The sequence below is a fragment of the Poromitra crassiceps genome, assembly GCF_964638095.1.
Source record: "Poromitra crassiceps genome assembly, chromosome: 16".
Lineage (NCBI taxonomy): Eukaryota > Metazoa > Chordata > Actinopteri > Beryciformes > Melamphaidae > Poromitra > Poromitra crassiceps.
Window position 1 is genome coordinate 36,398,900 of NC_139645.1, and position 23,768 is coordinate 36,422,667.

The following is a 23,768-nucleotide window of genomic DNA, read 5'->3' on the forward strand; positions in this document are numbered from 1 at the left end:
GCAAATCGCTCTCCGCTCTCTGTGTGCGGCTGCCTGCGCGGCCGCTCTCGGGCAAGACAAGTGTGGAATGGATTACTGTAAAATCGCCTCGCCATTTCCTTGAATGGCTTGCTCCCCGCGGCAGTTTTTTCTTTGATTTCGCTCGTCTGGGGGAGCACTGTCAACACTTAGTGGGTCGGTAAAATAGATTATACACATTCTCTTGCTCCAATAGTGATCTCGAAGATGTAAAAGTTGTTGATTGATGTCCCACCGTCAAAAAAAAAAATGTTTATGTAAGACGAGTTATTTCGGCTCTGGCACTCAAGCGTTGGATTATGTAAGACGAATTATCTCGGCTATGGCACTTAACGTGTTAACATATTCTTTCCTATACTTCTTTTCCTGCAGTAACAGTGGAGCTGAAAGAAGGTCGGTACCTAAATCACTCATACAATTATTCCTATTGATGCATTATAATAATAATAATAAGAATAAACGTGCAAATCATTTCCTGTACAGCTCTACTTACTATATCCCTTCCTGTTCACCTCAAACTATACTTGACAAAAAATTATGTTCCTATTTTTCACGAGTTGTAATAAAGTTCTAAAACGTTTTATATGCACAAAAAAGGCTTGTTCCACAAAAGGCTTATTCCTCTCATTTTGTTCACAAATGTGTTCCGTGTTAGTGAGCACTTCTCCTTTGCCAAGATAATCCATCCACCTGGCAGGTGTGACATATCTATATGCTGTTTTATCAGCATGATTATTTATTGCACAGGTGTGCCTTGGCCTGGTCAGCTCTAAAACTCCTGGTTGAGTAATAACAGCCAATTCTACAACAGCTACCTTACACCCAGGCAGGTCCTGCTTGTCCACCCACCAGTAATGAACTGAATTGAGTCCATGGAGTTTGGAATGTGGGTTAGGGTTAGGGAATGTGTAAATTAGCAGGAAATGTTTGCATTACTCTTTACTCACTCTGATTGATTGAATATGTTGTTTGGTCTTTCAGAAACTCTTGCTGCGTGTCAACGTCAACACAAATCTAATATGAAGCAAAAGTTTGAGTGTCTGGATGAATGGTTTGCTAAAGCAGAAAACAAAACACTTCTGAGTCAGATCTACACACAGCTTTACATCACAGTGGGAATGACTGGAGAGGTCAATTATGAACATGAGGTCAGACAGATGGTAGCAGCATCCAGGAAACCAGCGAAACCAGAAACAAAAATCAGATCTGAAGACATCTTTAAACTCTTACCAGGAAGATATAAACCAATCAGAACAGTGATGACAATGGGAGTGGCTGGCATTGGGAAAACAGTCTTAACACAGAAGTTCACTCTGGACTGGGCTGAAGACAAATCCAACCAGGATATACAGTTCATATTCCTGTTCACTTTCCGAGAGCTGAATCTGCTGAAAGATAAAGAGTTCAGCTTGGTGGAACTTCTTCATCTCTTCTTTCCTGACACCAAAAAAGCAGAAATCTGCAGCTTTAATGAGTTCCAGATTGTGTTCATCTTTGACGGTCTGGATGAGTGTCGACTTCCTCTAAACTTCAAGAAGAACAAGATTGTGACTGATGTCACAGAGTTGACCTCAGTGGACGTGCTGCTGACAAACCTCATCAATGGGAAACTGCTTCCCTTCGCTCACCTCTGGATGACCACACGACCTGCAGCAGCCAATCAGATCCCTCCTGAGTGTGTTGACATGGTGACAGAGGTGAGAGGCTTCACTGACGAACAGAAGGACGAGTACTTCAGCAAGAGATTCACAGATGAACAGCAGGCCAGCAGAATAATCAAATACATCAAGACATCACAAACCCTCTACATCATGTGCCACATCCCAGTCTTCTGCTGGATCACTGCTACAGTTCTGGAACATCTGTTCAAAGCCAGTGAGAGAGAGGACCTGCCCAAGACCCTGACTGAGATGTACATCCACTTCCTGCTGGTTCTGTCCAAACAGCAAAACATCAAGTTTCCTGACAGAACTGAGACAGAGACGAGGGACCAGATGATTCTCTCTCTGGGAAAACTAGCTTTTGAGCAGCTGGAGAGTGAGACAGGCAACCTGATCTTCTATGAAGCTGACCTGACAGAGTGTGGCATTGATATCAAAGCAGACTCATTATACTCAGGAGTCTTCACACAGATATTTAAAGGGGAGTGTGTGCTGTACCAGCAGGAGAAGGTCTTCTGCTTTGTCCATCTGAGCATTCAGGAGTTTCTGGCTGCTCTTTATGTCTACATGCTCTACTGTCACACAAACAGGGATAAGGAGGCAAACAAGGATAAGAAGCTTCTGGAGACATTCCTTGGTGGTGGTGCTGGTGGTGAAGAAGAAGAAGGCAGTGAACAATCCCTGGATGTCTTCCTGAGGAGAGCCATGGTCAAATCCCTTAAGAGTGAAAGTGGCCACCTGGACCTCTTCGTCCGCTTCCTCCATGGTCTCTCACTGGAGTCTAGCCAGAAACTCTTGCGAGGCCTGCTGGGTCAGACAGAGTGCAAACCAGAAAGCATCCAGAGAGCCATCAGCAACCTGAAGAAGATGCACACTGATAACAGTAAAGATGAACACTTCATTACCTCTCCAGACAGAAGCATCAACATCTTCCACTGTTTGGTGGAGATGAACGACCAGTCAGTACATCAGGATATCCAACAGTTCCTGAAGTCAGAGAACAGATCAGATCAACTCTCTGAGATCCACTGCTCAGCTCTGGCCTACATACTGCAGATGTCAGAGGAGGTTCTGGATGTGTTGGACCTGGAGACCTACAACACATCGACAATTGGGCGACAGAGGCTGATCCCAGCTGTGAGGAACTGCAGGAAGGCTCGGTTAGTCCTGATGTGAATACCAACAGTATAGAACAGTGTAGAGCGACCTTCATATAGCTGACACAATCAGAATTACTATAAAGATATATAGTTCCTCAAACATACACAACTGTTGTTCTACATAGCAGTAGCACACAGTAATCACATTACTTTTCCTTTAACAGAGTAAAGTCATTACTGTTGCAGGTTCAGTTTCACATTCCAATTAGTAATCTAACAGATAGGTTGTGAGTTTCATTCTTTAAGTCTATCAACTCTTTATTGACGTAATTTCTATGAAAGATCCCCCTTGTATTATTCTGCCTTCAGCTCACGTCAGAGATATTTATGAATTTAGTGTTTTAGGCTCAAAACTTAAAACCCGACCAAATCTGTGGTGAAGCCTGACTGACTCTAATGGTGCCAGGCTGTTTTTATCAAAAGTTGAACTGCCTGTGGAGCTCAGGCTGAAAATCTGTCATTTTTCATTCATTACAGTAAGGCTTCCATGAATTTGCATTTATGATTTATTTTATGTGGTTTTTACTGATACATTAACCCCTTTTGGAAAATTTCAAATAATATGATACTGTATAAATAATAATGATCAATCTATCTATCTATCTATCTATCTATCTATCTATCTATCTATCTATCTATCTATATCTATATCTATCTTTTAATTCCAGTAGTGTCTCTGTCTCTCTCTTTGTCTGTCTGTCTGTCTGTCCGTCCTTTGCGTATCTCGAGAACCGTTGGTCTGATCGACTTGAAACCTGGGGAGTGCGCTTAGGGGTACCTGGCCAAGTGCATTGCGAGAAAAAAATTCAAGAAATGTGCCCACGGTGGGAGCTACAGTGATATTTTACATTTTCATTGTGACATGAGTGATTCAAGGGGGAGGGAAACAGGCACTGCGTAATGGGTACTGCACCAATCGGAGGGGCAGTGAAGAGTGGGAGAGCATGATGTATGAATGGGGGGCAGGGGAATGGCTAGATGTACCCATGGGGGGGCGGGTGAATGGGGAGAAAGGGAGGGAGAGAACGGGCATGGTATTGCACTAGTAATAATAATAACAATAATAATAATAATAATCATCATCATTATTATTATTATCATTATTATTATTGTTGTTAATGTTATTATTTGTATTATTATTATCATCGTCATTATTATTGGTGGTGGTGGTAGTAATACTACTAGTCATAGTAGACGTAGTAGTATGCTGTATATGTTTTGACTGGTATGCTATAGTCTCAGCTCTGCTTTGATAATCTCTCATTTTACATTAAATCTGTAAACAGACTTTGTGGCTGTGAACTCTATGAGAGATCTGAGCTCTGAAGTCCAACTCCTTTATTATTTTTTCAGATTGAGGTTATGCCAGTTGTCAGATGCTCACTGTGAAGTTCTGGCCTCATCTCTGAAGTCCAACCCCTCCCATCTGACAGAGCTGGACCTGAGTGACAGCTACCTGGAGTCCTCAAGTGTGAAGCTGCTCTCTACTGGACTGGAGAGTCAACACTGCAGATTAGAGACTCTCAGGTCAGACCTATTTGATAATGTGCAGATATGAATATTGTAATTTGCTCTGTCTCTATTGTGTCTTTCCATCTGAAATCAGACAGTAGGCATATGTATCGTTTGGATTTTATCGATACCTTTCATCGATACCTATCGATACCTATTGATTTTATTGATATCGGTACTGCTTATCAATACCGATACTTATCGATACTCTTACCGATACTACTCTCCATAATTTGGTGCAAAAAAATAAAGACATGACAAGATTCAACAGTTATTTTATTACTTACAAGTTAAATTCCTGAGAAAGCCTATTTCACCGCTGTGAATTTGATGATCTTTTAAACCTAGGCCACCTGGGGTCCGCTCACTATGCCGACAACTTGCAAAGGGTTAATGCACGACGAGGTGTCCATTATCACTTTTTAGGGACGACGCAAGAAGCGTGAACCGGTCCAAGGCGCCAGCCGAGGACCGGTTGCTTCCGCGAAGGAAGCAACTATTGTGTCGTTTCTTCCAGAAACTGTCCTCGTGTAAAGGGCCCCTAGAGGCGGCTTGTCTCTGAGCGGCTTTACGCTCGAAGGGCGGGACTAGGGCGGGACCTTTCGTTAAGCTACCCAATGACAGCTCTTCCTACTAGGCTTGCCGCGATTTTAAGTGTTACCGGTGTTACACGGTGTTGGGGGATACACCGATTACATAACGTGCCCACCGGTAACACTTTTTGTTTTTATGGAGGAAGAATTGAAAGGAAAACTCCGCAGTTTCAGCGTGCGCTGGTGTAAATTACAAGCGCTCCCTCTCGGCTGCAGTGTGGCTCCGCTGTTATGGTTAGACCAGCAACTAACGTTAGTTAACGTTATACATCTTATGAACACAAATTATGCCCTCCTCATACACATGTAGGTAAGACCCTTAGCTAAGCCTGCATGCGTGTGCATACTGTTGTCAATACGGGCCATCTCTGGAAATGTGCCTTTTTTTCCACAGCGAAAAGTCGATGCTAACTTAGCATCAATGCTAACGGGAGGGAGGACTTACCAGCATTCAGTCATTGCCTGCTTACTGCTGCTTGCTGGTATTGTTAATCCCATGTCAGAAAAAGTCTCCAGGTGTGTCGCTAACGTTAGTTTCTTTTGAGAAAGATTGTCTCCACGGGCGTCTGAAAAGTTGTCTCGAGTCAGATGTAGCCATGAGTTGTGATGCAGCCAGTGTTGTATGACTGTGAGCGTCCATGCTAACGTTAGTACTTTAAACAGCAGCAGCGTGCGTCTTGTCTCTATGAACCTACAGAATGAACGGTTAAAGCATAGACTCTTGCTTACTTTAAAACTTGTATCATCAACATACATATAACATAACGTTCGCTCTAGTCTAGCTGCTATGGATACCCGACTGATGTCTCACTGTTATTGTTCCCGGGAACAACATGCACTAGTACTGTAGGAACTAACAATCCTATTGTTTACATTTCCTGGTGTAACCGGTAATACCGGTGAGGTCACGTGCTTATTATTCGGTGTGAAAATGTTCACACCGTGGCATCCCTACTTCCTACACATTTCCTCCCCCCACCCTTCTGTGTACATCTACCTGAAAACGTTTCTACAGCTCCAAGCTGGAAGCTGGTTTCCACGCCCACAAAACGCTGCAACACAGCGGAAAAGCGATTTAGCCATTGTAGGTGTGCACGAGCCGTCAGGGGAGGGAAATCTCCGAAACGAAAATCAAAATTGTAAATAAGAGTTATTTTTGATAAACTGCACACAGGGGTGATTTAAATAGTTACTTTGACCGACTCAATTTTTTTCTCAACTTAGAAAAGTGCCATATTAACCCTTATCAGGACAAGACTCGGTTGGAAAGAGTAGTACGCCGAGCATCTAAAATCATCGGCTGTAGTCTCCCCTCACTTACAGTACATCACTCTTTTCCACAAGAATTATCAGGAAGGCGAAAAAAAACATAGCAGACAACTCTCATCCAGCACACTACCTCTTTAATCTCCTCCCATCAGGCAGGAGATACAGAAGCATTAAGAGCAAAACATCTCGCTTCAGAGATAGCACCTACCTCCTTGCCATTAGACATCTGAACTTGCGCTGATCCATTGATTATGTCTGACCTATTGCACTTTAAACTGTATGCACTACTGCTGAATACGATGCTGCTGGATACTGTTCCTGAATCTTATTTTGTTCTTGCGTTATTGTTATGGTGTGCTGCTGCACTGTCTTGTCTTTTTTGTCTGAGAGCGAACCAAGACAAATTCCTATCAACTTTGTTGACATGGCAATAAATTGATTGAATCTTGAATCTTGAATCTTAACAGGGGTATAGAGCTCAAACTGCTCTCTTGATAACTCTGTTGAAACTATGGCACATTGATATGAATGGTGAACAGACCATTTGGCTGAACGACTTTACCAACTGTACATTGTCACTTTTTAATGGACACCTTGCAGCCAATCAGAATCGAGTATTCACCCAGACCATGGTATAATACAAGTTAAATTCCTGAGAAGGCCTATTTCACCTCTGTGAATATGATGATTTATTAAACCTAGGCCCACCTGGGGTCCGCTCACTATGCCAACAACCTGCAAAGGGTTATGGTTAGGTTAACATTGGTGCATCTCATAACCTGTGGGCACAATAGGAGGGCATCGGCATTGCGGGTTGTCAGCATTGTGGGTTGTCGGCATATTCACCTTATTCCTGGACTTACGTTTCCCATGATTCTCAGCGGTTGCCGGTTGTCGACTTCCTGTTTAAAAAAAATTCACTAGCAAGGACATGGAGTCGGAACGTTTGGCTTATTTTATCCGAAATGGCTAAAAATAGTAACATGGTGTGGTTGCATAGCATTTTACAAAAACGAGGTGAATGTCAATTCACTCGTACTGTATGGGCTTATTTTAGCCGAAATTGCTAAAAAATAGTATGTGGTTGCATAGCGGCCGCTTTTGTTTGGAAGGCTAAACATCCAAACCGGAACTCTTATTATTTGGTCATTGAACGGAACTTTAGCGGTCTCTCTCTTTCAAGAATCAAGATGTTTAGTCGGGAGCGTACCTATGTTCCCCGGCTTCTATGTTCCCCGGGTTCTATGTTCCCCGCTCCTGCTAAAAAGGGTTCTATGTTCCCCGGGTCCTATGTTCCCCGCTCCCGAAAAAGGGTCCTATGTTCCCCGGGTCCTATGTTCCCCGCTAGTATGCGTAAAGTCGGCGAGTGCAAACCGCAATATATCGAGGTTGTGAAACTTCATTGACAGACTGCATGAGGGAAACCCCCCTCCCTCCTACAGTAGCGCACCACCGCACGCCTCCACAACCATCCTTCACTTCACTTCACCCCCAGCACCCCACACCCACTGCCCAGAGACAGCGCACCTTTTTCAGCGTGACTCCATACTACAGTGCACTGCCTCGGGTCTCTGGCTCTCTCTGGCTCATCTTGAAAATATGGGGTTCGGCTTGCAAAAGTTCCAGGTTCAGAGCCGCATTTAAATGAGAAATAAATACACAATTTAACTTTTTTCCAAACTTAGTGGTGTAGTATAACCAGCAGGAGGTCATTGATGTGTGACATGATTTTGGTGAAGCTACACTGTACAACAGTGAATTTATTGAATATTTTTGTAATCTGTGTTGCACTTTGTAGACGGTCCCTAAGCACTCGCCTGACCGCCGCAGCACATAGAGACCAATGTTATTTGTCCAGCTCGGAGGATCGCTCATTTAGGTGAAAATAAGGTTGTAGCTCGTGGTCTACCTTACGAAGATGGGAAAGAGGCGTCATGTGTGCAGTACAAACGCTTCGTTTATGAGCTATTGATCTGGGAAGTGCGAATCTGTCAATATATTTCCAACTTTACCGAACTCCTTTTTTTTGCAGTTTGCACTCGGCGACTTTACGCATACGAGCGGGGAACATAGGACCCGGGGAACATAGGACCCTTTTTTGGGAGTGGGGAACATAGGACCCGGGGAACATTGAACCCTTTTTAGCAGGAGCGGGGAACATAGAACCCGGGGAACATAGGCATGACCCCGTTTAGTCACTCCGTTGTACAATTATGCACGTGTGAAATTATTGTGCTGGGGGACTCCATTACAAGACATAGGTAGGTACAAAGTCACAACAATTATTATGATTATTTTCAGTCTCTTTCGCTATGAGCGGTCCTGGGCGGAAACAGGCAACCGGCAGCTGAAAACAGGGATGGAGGGTGTCATGGAAGTAACCACGGTCTCACCAGGAAACTTGTGAATAGACGCGGCACCGGCCACCTATGCAGTAGAAAATGGAATTATTTTTGGCCGGCAGAGACGACCCTGTATCTTGCTTTGTCCATTCAGATTTAGTGGCAGATTTGGGAACCAGAGTTGTTGTTGACACGCCTACTCTGCTGTGAAACTACTCCGCTGAGAAACTGAAACTCTGCTGTCAAACGATCACCTCGATGTGTTTATTTCTGCTTTTAGCAGACCGCTGTGAAACTAAGACCAAGCCCGGGCCGAGCAAAATGCAGGTTGTGTTGTGGCAAAACGTTGTTGAACATGAGAGAGGCGACAACATTTACGAGCCACAAATAAGGAGGCAAAGGCAAACATCAAAGCTGCAGCTCGTTACACCGAGCAGCACATCTCTCGTCAGTTACCAAGCAGGCAGCGATAACCAATGCTGTAAGGAAAATTAAGTCTGAGCTGTGGTAAGGTTAAGGCAATGTTTATCATTCTTTCACTCGTTCGAAGATGCCAGCCTGCTATGTTACGGCCGGAACACACATCTTGCGTGTGCGTGGCGTCTGCGTGGCGTGTGCGTGCTTGCTGCGGCTGGCACGCCCGTGGCATCCACACAGGCAGCGTGGCTGGGGCGGCAGCAGCTGCTGCGCTGCTGCCTGTCTCCCAACTATCTTCCTATAGAGTTTACCATTTATTAAATTTGCTATAAACAATACAATGATGATTTTAACTGAAGATCGCTTGGGCTCACTTCAGAATCGAGGCAGTATGATTTGTGTGTGTGTGTGTGTGTGGTGGGGAGGGGAGGACCGAAGCCACGTTGTAGCCTATCTGGTTTTTCAGAGGGCAGGAGAACTGTAGCTGTGAGCTCAGCTCATCCTCTCGTCTCAAATCAAAACGAGCCTTGATTGGCAACCAGAGTCAAAAAAAATATGCCGCAAATTCGCCCAGAGAAATAAACACGGAAGTGTTGTGAGAATTTTATTGTTGATATAAAAGAGAATATGCTCTCAATTGTATAACATTGTAATTTAGGATGTTACCTGAACGCAACACAGGTGGTTACAGCCAATGACATGCACGGAAAACGTATGTATGTGTGTGTGTGTCTCTGACCCAGTGTCAGTGTCAATAAACTGCTCCATGGGAGAAGAACCACTTCTTGCTGCTGCTCTGGGAGTGCACGCGAGAACTGCTGCATTAACCCACTCTGCTAACAGTTATTATGTCTGCTTTGAAAATAGTGCTTGTATGATATGATTATGAACAGAAATAGGTCATTTTTAATGTGGATTTCTGTAGAGACGCTAGAGACACGCGCGCGGAAAGCTGAAAAAATAGGCTTCGGTTCTATTCTCTAGATGACGCGCGTCTCACGCTCGCAAGACACGCGCCTGAGACGCGCGTCTGATGCCGGTGGTGTGGCTGCTGTAACCTGTTAACAACCGAAATGAAAACGCCACGCAGACGCCACGCAGACGCACAGCACACGCAAGATGTGTGTTCCGGCCGTTAAGTGTGTGTGTCTGTGTGCATGCATGCATATACAGTCAATGGCATCAAAAGGAGAGAAGAAAAAAAAACAGAGATAATATTTTTGGTCCATATCTTGGCCCAGATTTCTCATTATATCGTTATTGGCCGCTGGTACATATGTGTTCCATAATAACGCAGAGAATGCTGTCTTATTGCCGAATGTATCACTGCATGAAAAACCTGCTTTCCGGGCAAGTAAATGACCGCATATGCACTCAATATGCGGACACTATGTGGTACTTTCCCCCACTTTGCCACAAAGACCTGCAAAGTGGATCTCTTTGCAGTTGTGCAAAGTCCTGGAAAGTAGGTTTTTTGTGCAGGTATTCTGACACACTGTTAACGAGGGTTGCATCAATATACGAGTTAATAGCGTGCGATTCGGGGGGCGTATGAAAGCCGTTGAGGTACGCTGAAGCTCACCTGCGTAAGTGTTGGGCAGTAGCTTGCTACAAGTAGCGAAGCTACATAGCTTAACTACATTTCTCAGTAGCTTGGTGGTAGCTTCACTACTTTTGAACGAAGTAGATTTTTCAGTAGCTAAGCTATTTACATACCCAAGTAGCTTGTAGCTTCCCGCAAAAGCTACAAGCTACTTGCCAGAGAAGACCCATGAGCAAAGCACGCAGTGGAGATTTCTGCTGCGGTTTGGATTAAACAGGAGGAGACATTGCATATGTCAAGTGTGCCTGTGTAGCGAATAAAGCACTTCCAGTTCCATTATGACGGACAACAAGTGTTGTTGTCTCATCCTTGCCTTTTAGCATCCTTGCCTCTCTTGCAGCAAGACCCGGCACTACTCTGCCTCTGATTGGGTTGGGTTTAGGCAATGAAGACTGACGATTGTTTAAGGGTAGGGCAAAATATGTCATTGTACTGGCGAAGTCACATCAGCAATTAACTTTGAAAGATGGCAGAGCCAGAGGGAGCCACTGGCAGTGAAGAAGACGTTCAGGTTTTATTGTCTGGTTTTGAATATTGTGCCAGTGAGAGTTTTATAATATAATAAACAATCAAAATGAGATTTTTTTTTTGCCTGCCTTTGTTTGGTGGAAAGTTGTTCTTTGACATGACGTTGATTCAATGTGAGAAAAAAAAGTAGCTTTGATGTAGCAAGCTGCTTTTGCCATGTTGCTCGTAGCTTAGCTTGCTACATTTCTCTGGGGATAGCTTCAATGTAGTTTAGCTATATTTAATTGAGAGTAACTGATAGCTTAGCTTACTACATTCTCCAAGTAGCTTGCCCATCACTGCTTAATTGCGGGATTTACTGTCACCAAATCCTATCCAACAGGGTAGGCTATGTATGGGAAGGCTCAGCGAGCACACACACACACACACACACACACACACACACACACACACACAGACACACACACACACACACACACACACACAGAGGAAGGGACACAGTGCGTCACAATGCAGTCTGGTCTCACAGACCTGCCCGTCATTAGAGCGCTCTAAAATCCTCAGATCTGAACAGATTGCTGTCATTCCACTTGCTCTGTATCCACAAGATCCCAACTGACATTTCCATATGTGCCAAGCATGCTATAGCACCTGCCAATCAAAGATCGCACCTACGTTTGTCCCATGTCTGCCTTTATTGACACTGCATTGTTTCACAAGCGATTTGTTCGCACAAAAGTGGGATTACAAAATATGCCTGCCTGGTAAATGTGCACGGCTGGTACAATTTCAAATCGACCAGCCACTTTGGCTGACAACAGGCTCATCAACGCTTTCCCACGCCGGCCATATGCTACGTTTTGACCTAGCCTTGTTTTTAAATTGGAGCCATTTGACCAGAGAAAACGGCTGTAGTTTTCCCCATGTCATTCTTAACACCCAGAATGCATTGTGCATGTCACTGACTGGAAACTCGACACTAACAAAGTTGCCTGCAATACAACACTTTACTAGGGCATATTTTCATTTACAACACGTTTTCTTCATCAAGTCTGGATAAATCACACCGGTTTTCAAAGGATTATGAAACAAACCAGCAAGATAGTCAGTTACGTTACGTGGAGTTTGTGGACCAACTTTATCTGAACGGATGGCTCTGGATGTAACTAATTTACTGCAAGCTAACGCATTACAGGTAAAGTGAACACCATCGCTGTACGTTGTTGTTCTGTATTCAGAGTTGGCAAAGTCCACATAATATTCAGTGGCTGTCAGAAAATAGGTCAGGTTCAGCAAAACACTGTGAGGTTTGTGCAACGCGAGGCAGAGATTTCTCTCTGTCTCAGAATCATCACAGGGCAGTCGCTCGCTTTATCAGATTATTGTATTTATATTGTTGTGTGAATCAGCAATGCAATGCCTCCTATCATAAAACTAGTTTTCTTCCAAATATACTACTGATCTTTTAAATCTTTTTAACCTGCCGCAAGTGTAGTCACAGGAGTGTAAACACGCAACAACAAAAGCCTGGTGCCGCTTCCTTATTAATTAATTAATTCCTTATTAATGTTAGTGGTACTGGCCTACAGGGCAGTACACCGATCTCGACTCTTCTCGTCCCTGGCACCTCAATGGTAACCTTGCTTGCAAGATGGATAACCTTGCGAGATCAAAAGAGATTCTCTCGACGTAATCCATCTTGTCATGCACAGGCAGTTAAGATGATTGGCCGAACCATGCCGGCCCGACGAATCAGCGGCAGCCGTAGGCGGGCTCAGGCTCGTCTGGGCAAGTAGTGGGTACATGGTCTTTGTAGTTCTTTTCACTCGTCAGCATGGCTGCCGCCGCAGAAGTGACAGGCAGTCTGAATGAAATTGAATGTAACGTTCCCAATTCTATGTATTAAATTCTAAAAAACGACCCTCAACATTTGGGAAGGCTATTAAGCCACTAGGGGTGTCACGATACACTAATTTCACGATACGATACGATACGATACACGATATTGGGTTCACGATAACGATACGATACGATATTTTAACAATATATTTTTTAACAAAAGTAAATAATTTTTATGTATTTATTTATCTTTTATTTAACCATGTGAGTCCCGTTGAAATCGAAACCTCTTTTCAAGGGAGCCCTGGGAAAATACTGGAAAAATAGTCTTTCATTTGAAATACACAAAATACAAAACAAATGCTGTTTTGGGAAATTGTTATTATAATAACTAGAAAACAACATGGACGATAATGCTTCTCTTGCAATAGAATGTGTCACACTGTCACAAACTAAATGTTTGTGGCATGGTGAAAGAAAAATAAAGTATACAATCTATTTCTTAAATAACTAATGGTCCCTAAACTTATGTAATCTTATGTACCCCTTGAGCTGTTTTGCCATACCAGTAGTAGTCTACCCCCTCACTCATGCGTGTTGATTCTGCTAAATTTGTTCTATTATTATTCAGGAGCAAAACATTTTTTTTTTTTTTTTTTTTTTACGATATCATTTTTTTCTGACGATACGCATATCGTGATGTTTCGATATCGCGATATATCGTGCGACGAAATATTGTGACACCCCTATAAGCCACACAACTAGTTCGTTATAATCTAACGTCATGCTTTGAAGGCGACTTTACGACGATGAGGACGGTGGGGACTCAATATAGACTACCACGGACATCAGGCACAGGCACCGGTCGCAAACGTGACGTCATGGCGATCTGATTGGTTGAAGTTAACACGCACCAGCGGTGATAGACAGATGGGTCATCCAATCACCTGCCAAGTAGCTTGGAAAAAGTGCCCGCCTCCATCAGCGGGTCTGGTTACTGCATTCCCAGATCGACTGGTTTAGTGAAACGTAATGTGGAGGTAAACCGTCCATCTGGCAGTGTCAGGTTACCTCAATGGTGGAACGAGCTTCCACCTTCGGTCAGGACAGCTGAATCACTGCCGATCTTTCGGAAAAGACTAAAGACACACCTTTTCAGGCTCAATCTGGGCCCTTCTTGATCTAACTTCTTTCTCTCTTTCTAAAAAAAAAAAAAAACTACTAACCTAAACTAAACTTGTACCACTGTTCCTTCAGAAGTTGTAGTTGTCATAGACTGTCCCAGCAAGCAAAATTACATCATGATAACGTTGTGATGACGTGTTTCAGTGACGTTCAGGACTAGGCCAGATCACAGGGTGATTTGGGGATGATTTAGACGTCTACGCGGGAACGTCAAGCTGACGTCGAAATATGACGGTTACCATGAATGGGCATGTTCAGTTATTCTGCTATGTACACAGTGTATATTCAGCAGCTTTATACATAAAGCTATAATTATGTCCAGATTAACAATTTATGCTACATTTTCAAAAAATATAATACCAGCCCATGTGGGATTTGAACTAGGGATCTCCAATTTACGGAACGGCTACGCCAACATTTCACTGAAATTACCTGTATGTTGGAATAATATAGCCTACCATTTCAAAACATGGACCCCTTGTTCTTTTTATACCACATCCATGTAAACATCCATGGAGTCGGGACAGTTTTAATAAAAACGAAAGCTAATTTAATTCAAACCTTAATCTCGAAGAATCATTGAGGAATTCCCTCAAAATGTACAGGTGTCACCCTATAACGTTTGTTTACCCAGTGCTCCTGTTAGGCTATGAGACACGAATATAGCCTATGTAGGATTATGGCAGAAACTTGTTTTATATTTAAAACGTTGGCGTCAAGTCTTGGATCGGACATCACAGTGTAACCGTCTACAATCTGTGTATGAAGAACCCCGAAACACATTGCAGACAATTGCAGGATTCCCCGCAATTCATCTGCTCGTAGTCCCACCTCCACGAATAAACAGTGGAGCGCAGATTGTCCACATGCAAGTGCGGATCACTCAGATTTTGGATAAATAAATAGCCCAGGCTGAGAAATACGTGATTGATTGCAACCATTTAGTTATCCTCATGGATATTTCAGTGGTGACCGGTGAGTGAAATTAGCTGGATAGTGATTATACAGTGATAATCTGGGCCAGATCTGACTCGTCATGATATGACTTGAGCTGGCCCCGATTGGGCTCTCTCGATTCGTCCGGGTCCGTCCGTGCTTGCTGGGGTGTTGCATAGTTGATTGCTCTATTGCTGACAAAAATGTGTTATTGTAAGTCGCTTTGGATAAAAGCGTCTGCCAAATGACGTAATGTAATGTAATGTAATGTTAGGGAATGGTAAAAAAAATACTAGCAGCACCAAACGTCCAGGACGGTGAGGACCTTATTAATTCCTGGTACCGGCCAATCAGGAACCGGTACCAAATAATATCGGTGCTTGGTACCATCACTATCAGACAGTGCAACATTTGATCTTCCTGAGTAAATTCCTTCATGGTAAAATTAATTGTTCTATCATAACTCCAATTTGAATACATATTTTGATTGTATTGTAAAATGCACTTGGGACACCAGAGGTGTTACTCATTGTAGGTGTTTCCAGACTTAAAGGGGTGTGATTGAACTCTGGTAGAACCTTGGCTTGTATAAGACGAATCAGCGTGACGTCACTTGCCACCCAGAAATGCGGAACCCCGCGGCAGTTATTCGTATGAGCTGAGCCAAATAAACGTTAATATCTCAAAAACTATACATCACCATCACTTATATTTTGACATTCTGAGTGAGAGCAGAATTAGCTCAAGAATTTGATGTATAATATATGCATATCGTGTTAAAGTTGTGTGAACTGTCGCAGTTTTTAAAATGTAAACAGAGTCAGCCGACTAGAGTCAGACACTCAAGCCTCCCAAAGCTCACATAGGGTTCCATTGCTGTTGCCACCCAGTGACGCGGTTTGTTTACCAAAATGCTGCTCGGTTGATCCCTCATAGCTTTCTGGAATTGATAAAACCCCAAATTCTGTGATTCACTCTCATCTGTTGCTCCAGTAGAGACAACTGGAGAGTTCAGGTTAAATTAAGGTCAAGTTCCCATTAAGTTACGGTGCAGTTAGGGGTAAGTGTCCCACCCAACTCAAATTCAACTTTTTATTACAATTATTTCCAGAGAAAATTGCCATATGAAAATATTGTCCCAATAAGAAGTGCATTCTGGACCTAAGGTCACAAACGTCAAGGCACAAACTGCAGATGTATTCATCTGGTTGGTTATATAATGTGTTGAGGGGAAATGGAGAAATCCTGAGACAGAGATGTGACAGGCTGTCTGGTTTCAGATGGAAAGACTACAGTCTAGTAAGCCAGTAAGCCCTCCGCAATATTTCATGTAATGTTTTTGCTTTATTCTTTCTTCAGATTGAGTGGCTGCAGCTTATCAGAGACTGGCTGTAAAGACCTGGCCTCAGCTCTGAAGTCCAAACCCTCCCATCTGAGAGAGCTGGACTTGAGTTGCAATGACCTGCATGACTCAGGTCTGAATCTGTTCTCTGCTGTACTGGAAAGTCCAGACTGCAGACTGGAAACTCTCAGGTAAAATCAGTTTGCACTTTGCAGTTTTTCTCAGTTGATTCAACACATTTCTCGTCTCTCAAAACAGGATTCCTGAATCTGCAAAGGTCGCCCTGCAGGTTTTACATAAGGATTTGGCTTTTATTGATCTAGCTTCATATACACAGCAGTGAAGCTCAGTGACTGAGAGAAGATCATCCATACTCTGATATCTTGTCATTGTTACTGCACCTCTCTCTGTTCCTCTCCAGCTGCTTCAGAATAGAGCAGCTGGATTTTAACCAGTAGGAAGGTGACCTCTTCATCTCCCCAGTTTTAACATAATGTCGTCTGGTTCCCAGTTAGATAGAGAATTCATAATTAAATGCTGCTGAACACATTTAAAGCAGGCTAGTTTTGGTCCTGAATTTCACTGTGGAGCTCTTAGTTCCCTGCGAGCTGAGATTTCCAGGTCGTGACTTTCCTCCAGACTCAATACTGAAGGTGGTTTCACTTTAGTCCTCAGGGCTTCCAAAGCCTTTCTGAGGTACTTAGGCTCCAGAGTCACTCTCATCTTTAAAACTCATTGGAAAATAAACTTTGATTGACTTGCTTTTGTCTCATTTTGTGTCACATGTTTTGTCTCTCCTGACTTCTTAATCTTGTTTCTCATGTTTGTATTTTATAAATCCATTTGCTTTTAAAGTGTTTCATAATTTATATCCACTTTTTATTGTTTGTTTTTATAGCTCAATGTGCAGCGTAACAAAGCATGTGCAATTTGGAGCATTTATTTATCTAATCAGCTTACAGCACCATGTGTGAATAGATGGTTAGCATGTGTGACCCAGTGGGAATCAAACCAGAAAGAATTACTCTTTAATAAATATTTTAAAACAATGAAAATAACAATTGTTTAAAATTACAAACAAAACTATTATTTTTTCCAGATTGAGAAACGTTTCTCTCTAAAACTACTCTTTAAAATATCTAATAATTGTTTAAAATATCTTTATATTGAGAAATCTTTCTCTCATACTACTCTTTAAAATATCTTTAAAATATCTCTAAAATAGTTATTTAAACAAAATTTATTTTTTGGTGCGCACCAAAGGTTTTGTTTTTCTTGTTTCTTTAAAAGAAATGTGTATATACCATTATGATTTTGTATTTTCATTATTGTCTTTTTTGTCTTATTTTCTGTCATTTTGTTGTGCTATGAGTGATGTGGGCGGTGCCCTGTGATCACATGATCACTGTGATTCTTTAAATAGACACACCTGTTCTCTGATCACTCTTACCCTGCAGAAGACTGTAAAGTCGAAACGCATCGGTGATCCCTGTTAAATAAAGGATTTTTATTTAATCAGAAGTGCCTCAGACTGCCTTTTTGGCTCCAGCCAGCTCTTTTATTTATCACTCTTCAAGTCTTGATGAGCACCTGATTTTTTACAAACATTTTACATTTTTGCATCTCTTCTGAACCAGATTGCAGCACTCCCTACTGCTTTGTTTCTCGGGAATCAAACCAGTTTCCCTGTCAGTGTTAGTGCTCCAGTCTGCTCAGTATACAGCACCATGCAAACACACTGGACCTGCTTTAGACCAGGCCTCACCAATAAAGTCTGTCAGTAGAAATAATACAATAATGACATTAAATATCGTTGCTGTTGTGCCAGGACCTCGAATCTCCAAAACAGCAACTTTTCAGGAAGTTAAAAAAACCTGTTTGCTCTTAAAATACTGAACCAAACGTCGTCAAAAATGGCACATGTCTTAACTATAGTTAGTTTCCCACTGAATGTGTCATTACTTTATTAATATCTTACCTGGATAAGCTCAAATGATGATGTTTATATTATCAGTCCGACTTGGAAGCACTCTCTCCCGGCCAGTCAGGCGGGAGAGAGTCGTATGCTCATGCACGAGCCCCAAGCTCCGGGCCGTGGGGGCGCAGCAGCAGCAGCAGTGCTCTGAGCCTCTCATGGCCGAGGCGGGGGCTTGGGCATGGGGTGAGAACAGTCTGACATAACGTAGCGTTAACATTACTTTATTCTCTTCAGAAACCACTCCGATTTGCATGTTAAAACAAGTTTGCAGCCTAGGAACTGGAAAACATTGTATTGATCTATTAACGTCAGAGGAAGCCAGGATTAGTCAAAACGATATGAGAAATACACAGCACGTCTGCCGTGTGACTTTTCCGGGTTTATTGTCCTGTGTGGGGGGGTACAGACGGAGGTAGGGGACGAATTTCGAGGTTTGACTGACAGATTGAGGGCGAATGGCGTTACGAGATTTACTCACAAGCTCGTTTTAATGCTTTTCCATTGGTTGCATTTGGTAAAAACCACACAGAGACGTGAAGGGTGACCAGTGGCACTGATTTATGACAAAAAGTAAAAAAGTGAAAAAAGGGACATTCGAGGTCCTGGCACAACAGCGACGATATAATGGTCAGTTAGCCTCATCAATAAAGTCTTGTCAGTACAATAATGACAATATAAGAGAATAACATGTCTTCTTGTCCTTCAGGCTGAGTGTCTGTCAGCTGTCAGAGAGAAGCTGTGAAGCTCTGGCCTCAGTTCTCAGCTCCCAGGCCTCTAGTCTGAGAGAGCTGGACCTGAGCAACAATGACTTCCAGGATACCGGACTGATGCTGCTCTCAGCTGGACTGGGGAGTCCACACTGTAAACTGGAGACTCTCAGGTCAGGATCACTGTACTGTTCAACAGACCATTTAAATTATGTTCTACATGGGCGTCCGGGTAGTGTAGCGGTAGATTCCCTGCCAACATGAGGGTCGCATCCACGTGTTACCTCCGGCTTGGTTGGGCGTCCATACAGGCACGATTGGCTGTGCCTGAGGGTGGGAAGCTGGATTAGGGGTATGTATCCTGGTCGCTGCACTCGCGCCTCCTCTGGTCGGTCAGGACGCCTGTTCGAGGGGAAGGAAACTGGTGGGAATAACGTGATCCTCCCACATGCTACGTCGTGCCGGTGAAACTCCCTTGTCAGGTGAAAAGAAGTGGCTGGCAAATGTGCATCTGTCAGAGGAAGCATGGCGCTAGTCTTGGCTCTCCCCAGATTGGAAGAGGGTGGAGCAGTGACCGGGGCAGTCACTAGAGCAGCAGGGGGAATTGGCCAAGTACAATTGAGGAGAAAAATGGGGAGGGAATCGGAAGGAAAAAAATCTGCTCTGCACATGACTGTCCAAGAAAATATGTGAACCCTCATTTTCCTGCTGAAGTGATTTTTGAAACCAGCTGAGAAACCAACTTTCAGCTCTACTCTGTCTCTGCTGAGAGAATATTTCATTATTTCTCTGCACACTGCCTCTGTTGGTGAAACCTGAAGCAAAGGACTTGTCACAATATGTTAAATTGAGTGCAGAACTGAAATGAAAACGCAAATATTGGAGACAGTTTTTTTTGCATTATAAGTGATTTCAAAGCAGTTTATTAATGAGAACATCCAACATGTAGCTGGTTTTAATCAAAGAGTTTCCACTGAGAGCTATGATCTGTTTTTAGAGGGTTAGATTCAAAATAAACAATAAATGATAAACTATTAGTGTTGAGTGATGAAGCTGAAAATGTTACAATACAAATGTTCATATCAGGCAGTGTTGACTTTCATAACTATGCAAAATCACTATTTCTCTAAGTTTAATTTTCCTCCTGAATCAAAGTTGAATAGAAGATCTATCCAATTTAATTTAAAACATCTTTACTGACAGAATACTCGACTTAAAAGTCACATTGAACACGTTCACCAACAGATCCTCCTGGAAGACAATACAGCAGCAACTGGTCAGCAGTTACATTACATTTCTTTTTGTGGTTCATACTCTAATATTTACAGTTGCAGTGAGCTTCAGTTGGTGCTCTCAGCTGAAGGCCTTTCAGTTGCCAGCTGGCTGCCATGCAAAGAACTGGACTTTGTTAGAGAAACTAATCATATATACTGTTTATTAAGAGGTTGAATGGGTTTAAGTAATTATGTTACTAGCACTTGTGCACTTGAAAAAGTGCACAATTATTGTTATAAGCAAATTTGTACATTAGATCCGAGGAAATGGTGGCCATCTTGGATTTGAGGTAAAATCTGACTTCCCCCCACATCTGAAAATAAACTTTATGGTATTCACTCTGTTGTGCTCGTTATTTGGATTAAATTTAGTTGGGTAAAATAAAATATGAATAATCTGAAAATTATTAATATTTCATAAAATTATTGAAATATCAAATATGTAATCCTTGATAAGGATTAACCTAGGGGCACCACCTGCTTTGCGCAGGACCCAACCTTAATCACAGTTAGTCTCAAATATTAATGTCTCATATTAATATCATTTGGGTTGAAGGTAAGTGAGTTCAAATCTATCACAACTCTGCCAAAGATGTAAATATGCATGAATAAAGTCACAAGGATTCGCAGTTATGCAAAACAGATTCCTTTTAATCACAATATCGAATATTAATGATCATCGAGCCAAGGTATCACATTTACTAACTAAGAAACTTAAATGGAAAGCAATATACAAGCGTGTGTGTGTGTGTGCGTGCATGGGGTTTAAGGGAGAGAGAGAGAAGGGGTCACAGACTGGAGGCCTGCGGCTACAGGGCAGCTCCCTGTGATGTCACTTTGGTGTGAGTCACAGGGGTTTGCATCTGTATCAGATACCCTAGGTTCAGAGAGGCTCTGAGAGAGTAGGGGTTACTTCCTCCACCAAAATGGCCGAATTTGGGAAGGAAAGTAGCCTGCTGTAGGCTTAAAGCCAATTTGGAGGTGTTTATTTCTCTAAGGGACAATAATCACAATAAATGCCGATTCTAGTTATCCGTCAGCTGGGTTTCCCAGCTGAGGAGGTTAGAATGGGAAAGAGAGAGAAAGGGTGCAGTTTGAGGACAAAGTGATAGCTAGCATTGTAATGCACATATCGCTTTGTGGTTCATGAGAGATTAGCACGGAGGGAGAGAGACGAGCAGCCGCATCGCCGGTCTCGCTCTGTGCATGACAGAGTACGTTCAGTTGTAAACCAGCACTTGACAGCATATAACAGCAGTTTCAGTCAACGTTACCATAACACGTAAATGCATTTCAATTGTATCTAACCACAACTCTGCCCAGGTAATTTAACCAGAAAGTCTCACGTCATTCCACTCGGAGGAGTGGAATGTCCTCCGGGCTCCGTCGTGGAACCAAGGTAACAGCGTGGATCCTCGAGGACCCGAGCGGCCGATTCGATTCAGGCCGCGGTGCGCTTCGTGTGAGCTTTCGGCTTTTCTCCTGGTTGCCCTGTGGGGCGCCGTTGACGAACCTCTGGCACTTGGTTAAAACGCGCAAACGAGTTTCTCTCCTTGCGACTTACTAAACTAGCGGCGGGTAATATCTATACTGGAATTAAGTAGAACTATTCCAGTATTTACGCAAGCCACTTAGGCTGGTTAACGGCACAAAAGAGCTTGTCTCCCTGCGACTTACTATTAACTAAACAAAATAAAACGAGCTGGGTTTAGACTGAGTCAAAATGCAGGTGTGTTTGGTCGTTCAGCTTGGTTGGTCCATGCCCGGATCTTCAGGAGAGAGAGAGGTTGAGCGGCGGCGGGTCCCATCGCTTACCCAAACCCCAAACTCTCTCCTCTGGAGGGGAAGGAAAAAGAGGGAGCGAGCCGTGGAGGGTCCCATCACGGTCTGACTTCCCCCCCCTTTCTCCCCCCCTCCCCGTGAAGACGGGTGAAGCTGGATGGAGACTTGAAGACCTCAGGAGGCTCCTGGAAACTTCTGGTAGCTCGTTGAACTCTGCTGTGTGCAGCGGTTTTGTTGTGGTAGTTCGACCAATCGGTGGACGTGGGCGTACACCTGATTGGCCAATGGCGTCTGGTTAGAAGGTTCGACCGAACCCTCTTTTGCTCACGGGAGGGAGTGTCCTTAGGGCCCCCCCGATCCCTCGAGGGGAGAGGTGGCCCGGCTCCTTTCAGTCTGAGGACTGGGAGGGAGCGACCCCACCCGTGGTGAGCTGTGCTTTGAACCATTCAGAGGTGTGAAGTCACCTGAGGGATGACTTAATCAGCATCTTGGTGCTGATTAGATTCAGTCTGGTCCTCTGAATGATGTCAGGATGTGAGGAGGGGGCTCCTGATTAGATCAGCCTTTGATCAGGACAGGTCAAAATTTAGTTTTAACCTGGAGAGAACTGTTCAGTCATATTTTATCTAATGTATAGTTCCATAAGAGGATGTAATCCCCAACAACTCACTATCTGATTTGTGAAACTTTTATCCCATTTGTGAAAAGCAAAATAATAGGTGGTTTCACTGAGATTTCATCGTTTTTCCCCATCTAGACCACATAAAACCAAGTCCAGTTCAAAGACCATTACACGTAGACCAGGGGTCACCAACCTTTTTGAGGTCGAGGGCTACCTGAAGGGTAGAGAGTCATGTGGGGGGCTACCTGTTGAAATTTGCTCGATCTACCTTTAAATATTGAGTATTATGCATTTAATCGAGACATACACTCTTTTCTTTCACTGTTGTGAAGAAGAACTCTTCCTCCCGCTTTTCTGCCATTGTTCTTGCTTTCCATCATTTAGCTTAGCCAACTGATATAATCATTGTCAGCTGGCAGTCGCACTGTCGCAGAGTGAATGACGTAGTGACGTAACGTAAAACTAAACTTTGACCCCAGCCCAGGTGGATCAAAATAGTTAATCAATAATTACGTTTTTAAAACGTATGCATTGTTAAACCAATTATTTTCTACATGTGTGTGTTATTGTGGGAAGGGAGGGGAAAAACAAATAAAAAATATATTTTTCTGATTATATTTTTTTGTTTTGTTTTTTGCTTTGTTTTCCCTTTCTTTCCCCTGTGTCTGAGCCTGTTTGTCTGTTTTGTCTTGTTTGTGTTTTTTTTTTTTTTTCTGAACGTGGCCTGCGGGCGCCACAGCGCCACCCCGTGGGCGACCTGGTGCCTGCGGGCACCGTGTTGGCTACCACTGACGTAGACCTTTCAAATCTGGGCTAGATTACCAAGGGGACTCGACACCCTCACCAAGAAACACTTTGAGATTTGGGAAAGTTTTATCTTTTCTGTGTAAATGGAAAATGGAAGATTTCATTGTTTTTGCCCCATCTAGACCGCATAAAACCAGGTCTAGTTCAAAGACCACTACACTTAGGCCTTTCAAATCTGGACTAGATTACCAAGAGGACCCTACACTCTCACCAATAAATACTTTCAGATTTGTGAAAGTTTTATCAATGAGCA

At 43.1% G+C, this 23,768-nt stretch overlaps 1 protein-coding gene across 1 annotated transcript; it reads left to right on the forward strand.

The window, feature by feature from the left end:
• Positions 1–1,037: 1,037 nt before the first annotated feature.
• LOC310791617 (protein NLRC3-like) lies at positions 1,038–22,296 on the forward strand (the record flags this gene model as incomplete). The annotated part of the gene is made up of 4 exons (XM_083653281.1): positions 1,038–2,189; positions 2,403–2,490; positions 4,273–4,366; positions 22,230–22,296. The coding sequence occupies 4 exons, from the start codon at positions 1,038–1,040 to the stop codon at positions 22,294–22,296; spliced, it is 1,401 nt and encodes a 466-aa protein (XP_083509407.1).
• Positions 22,297–23,768: the final 1,472 nt, after the last annotated feature.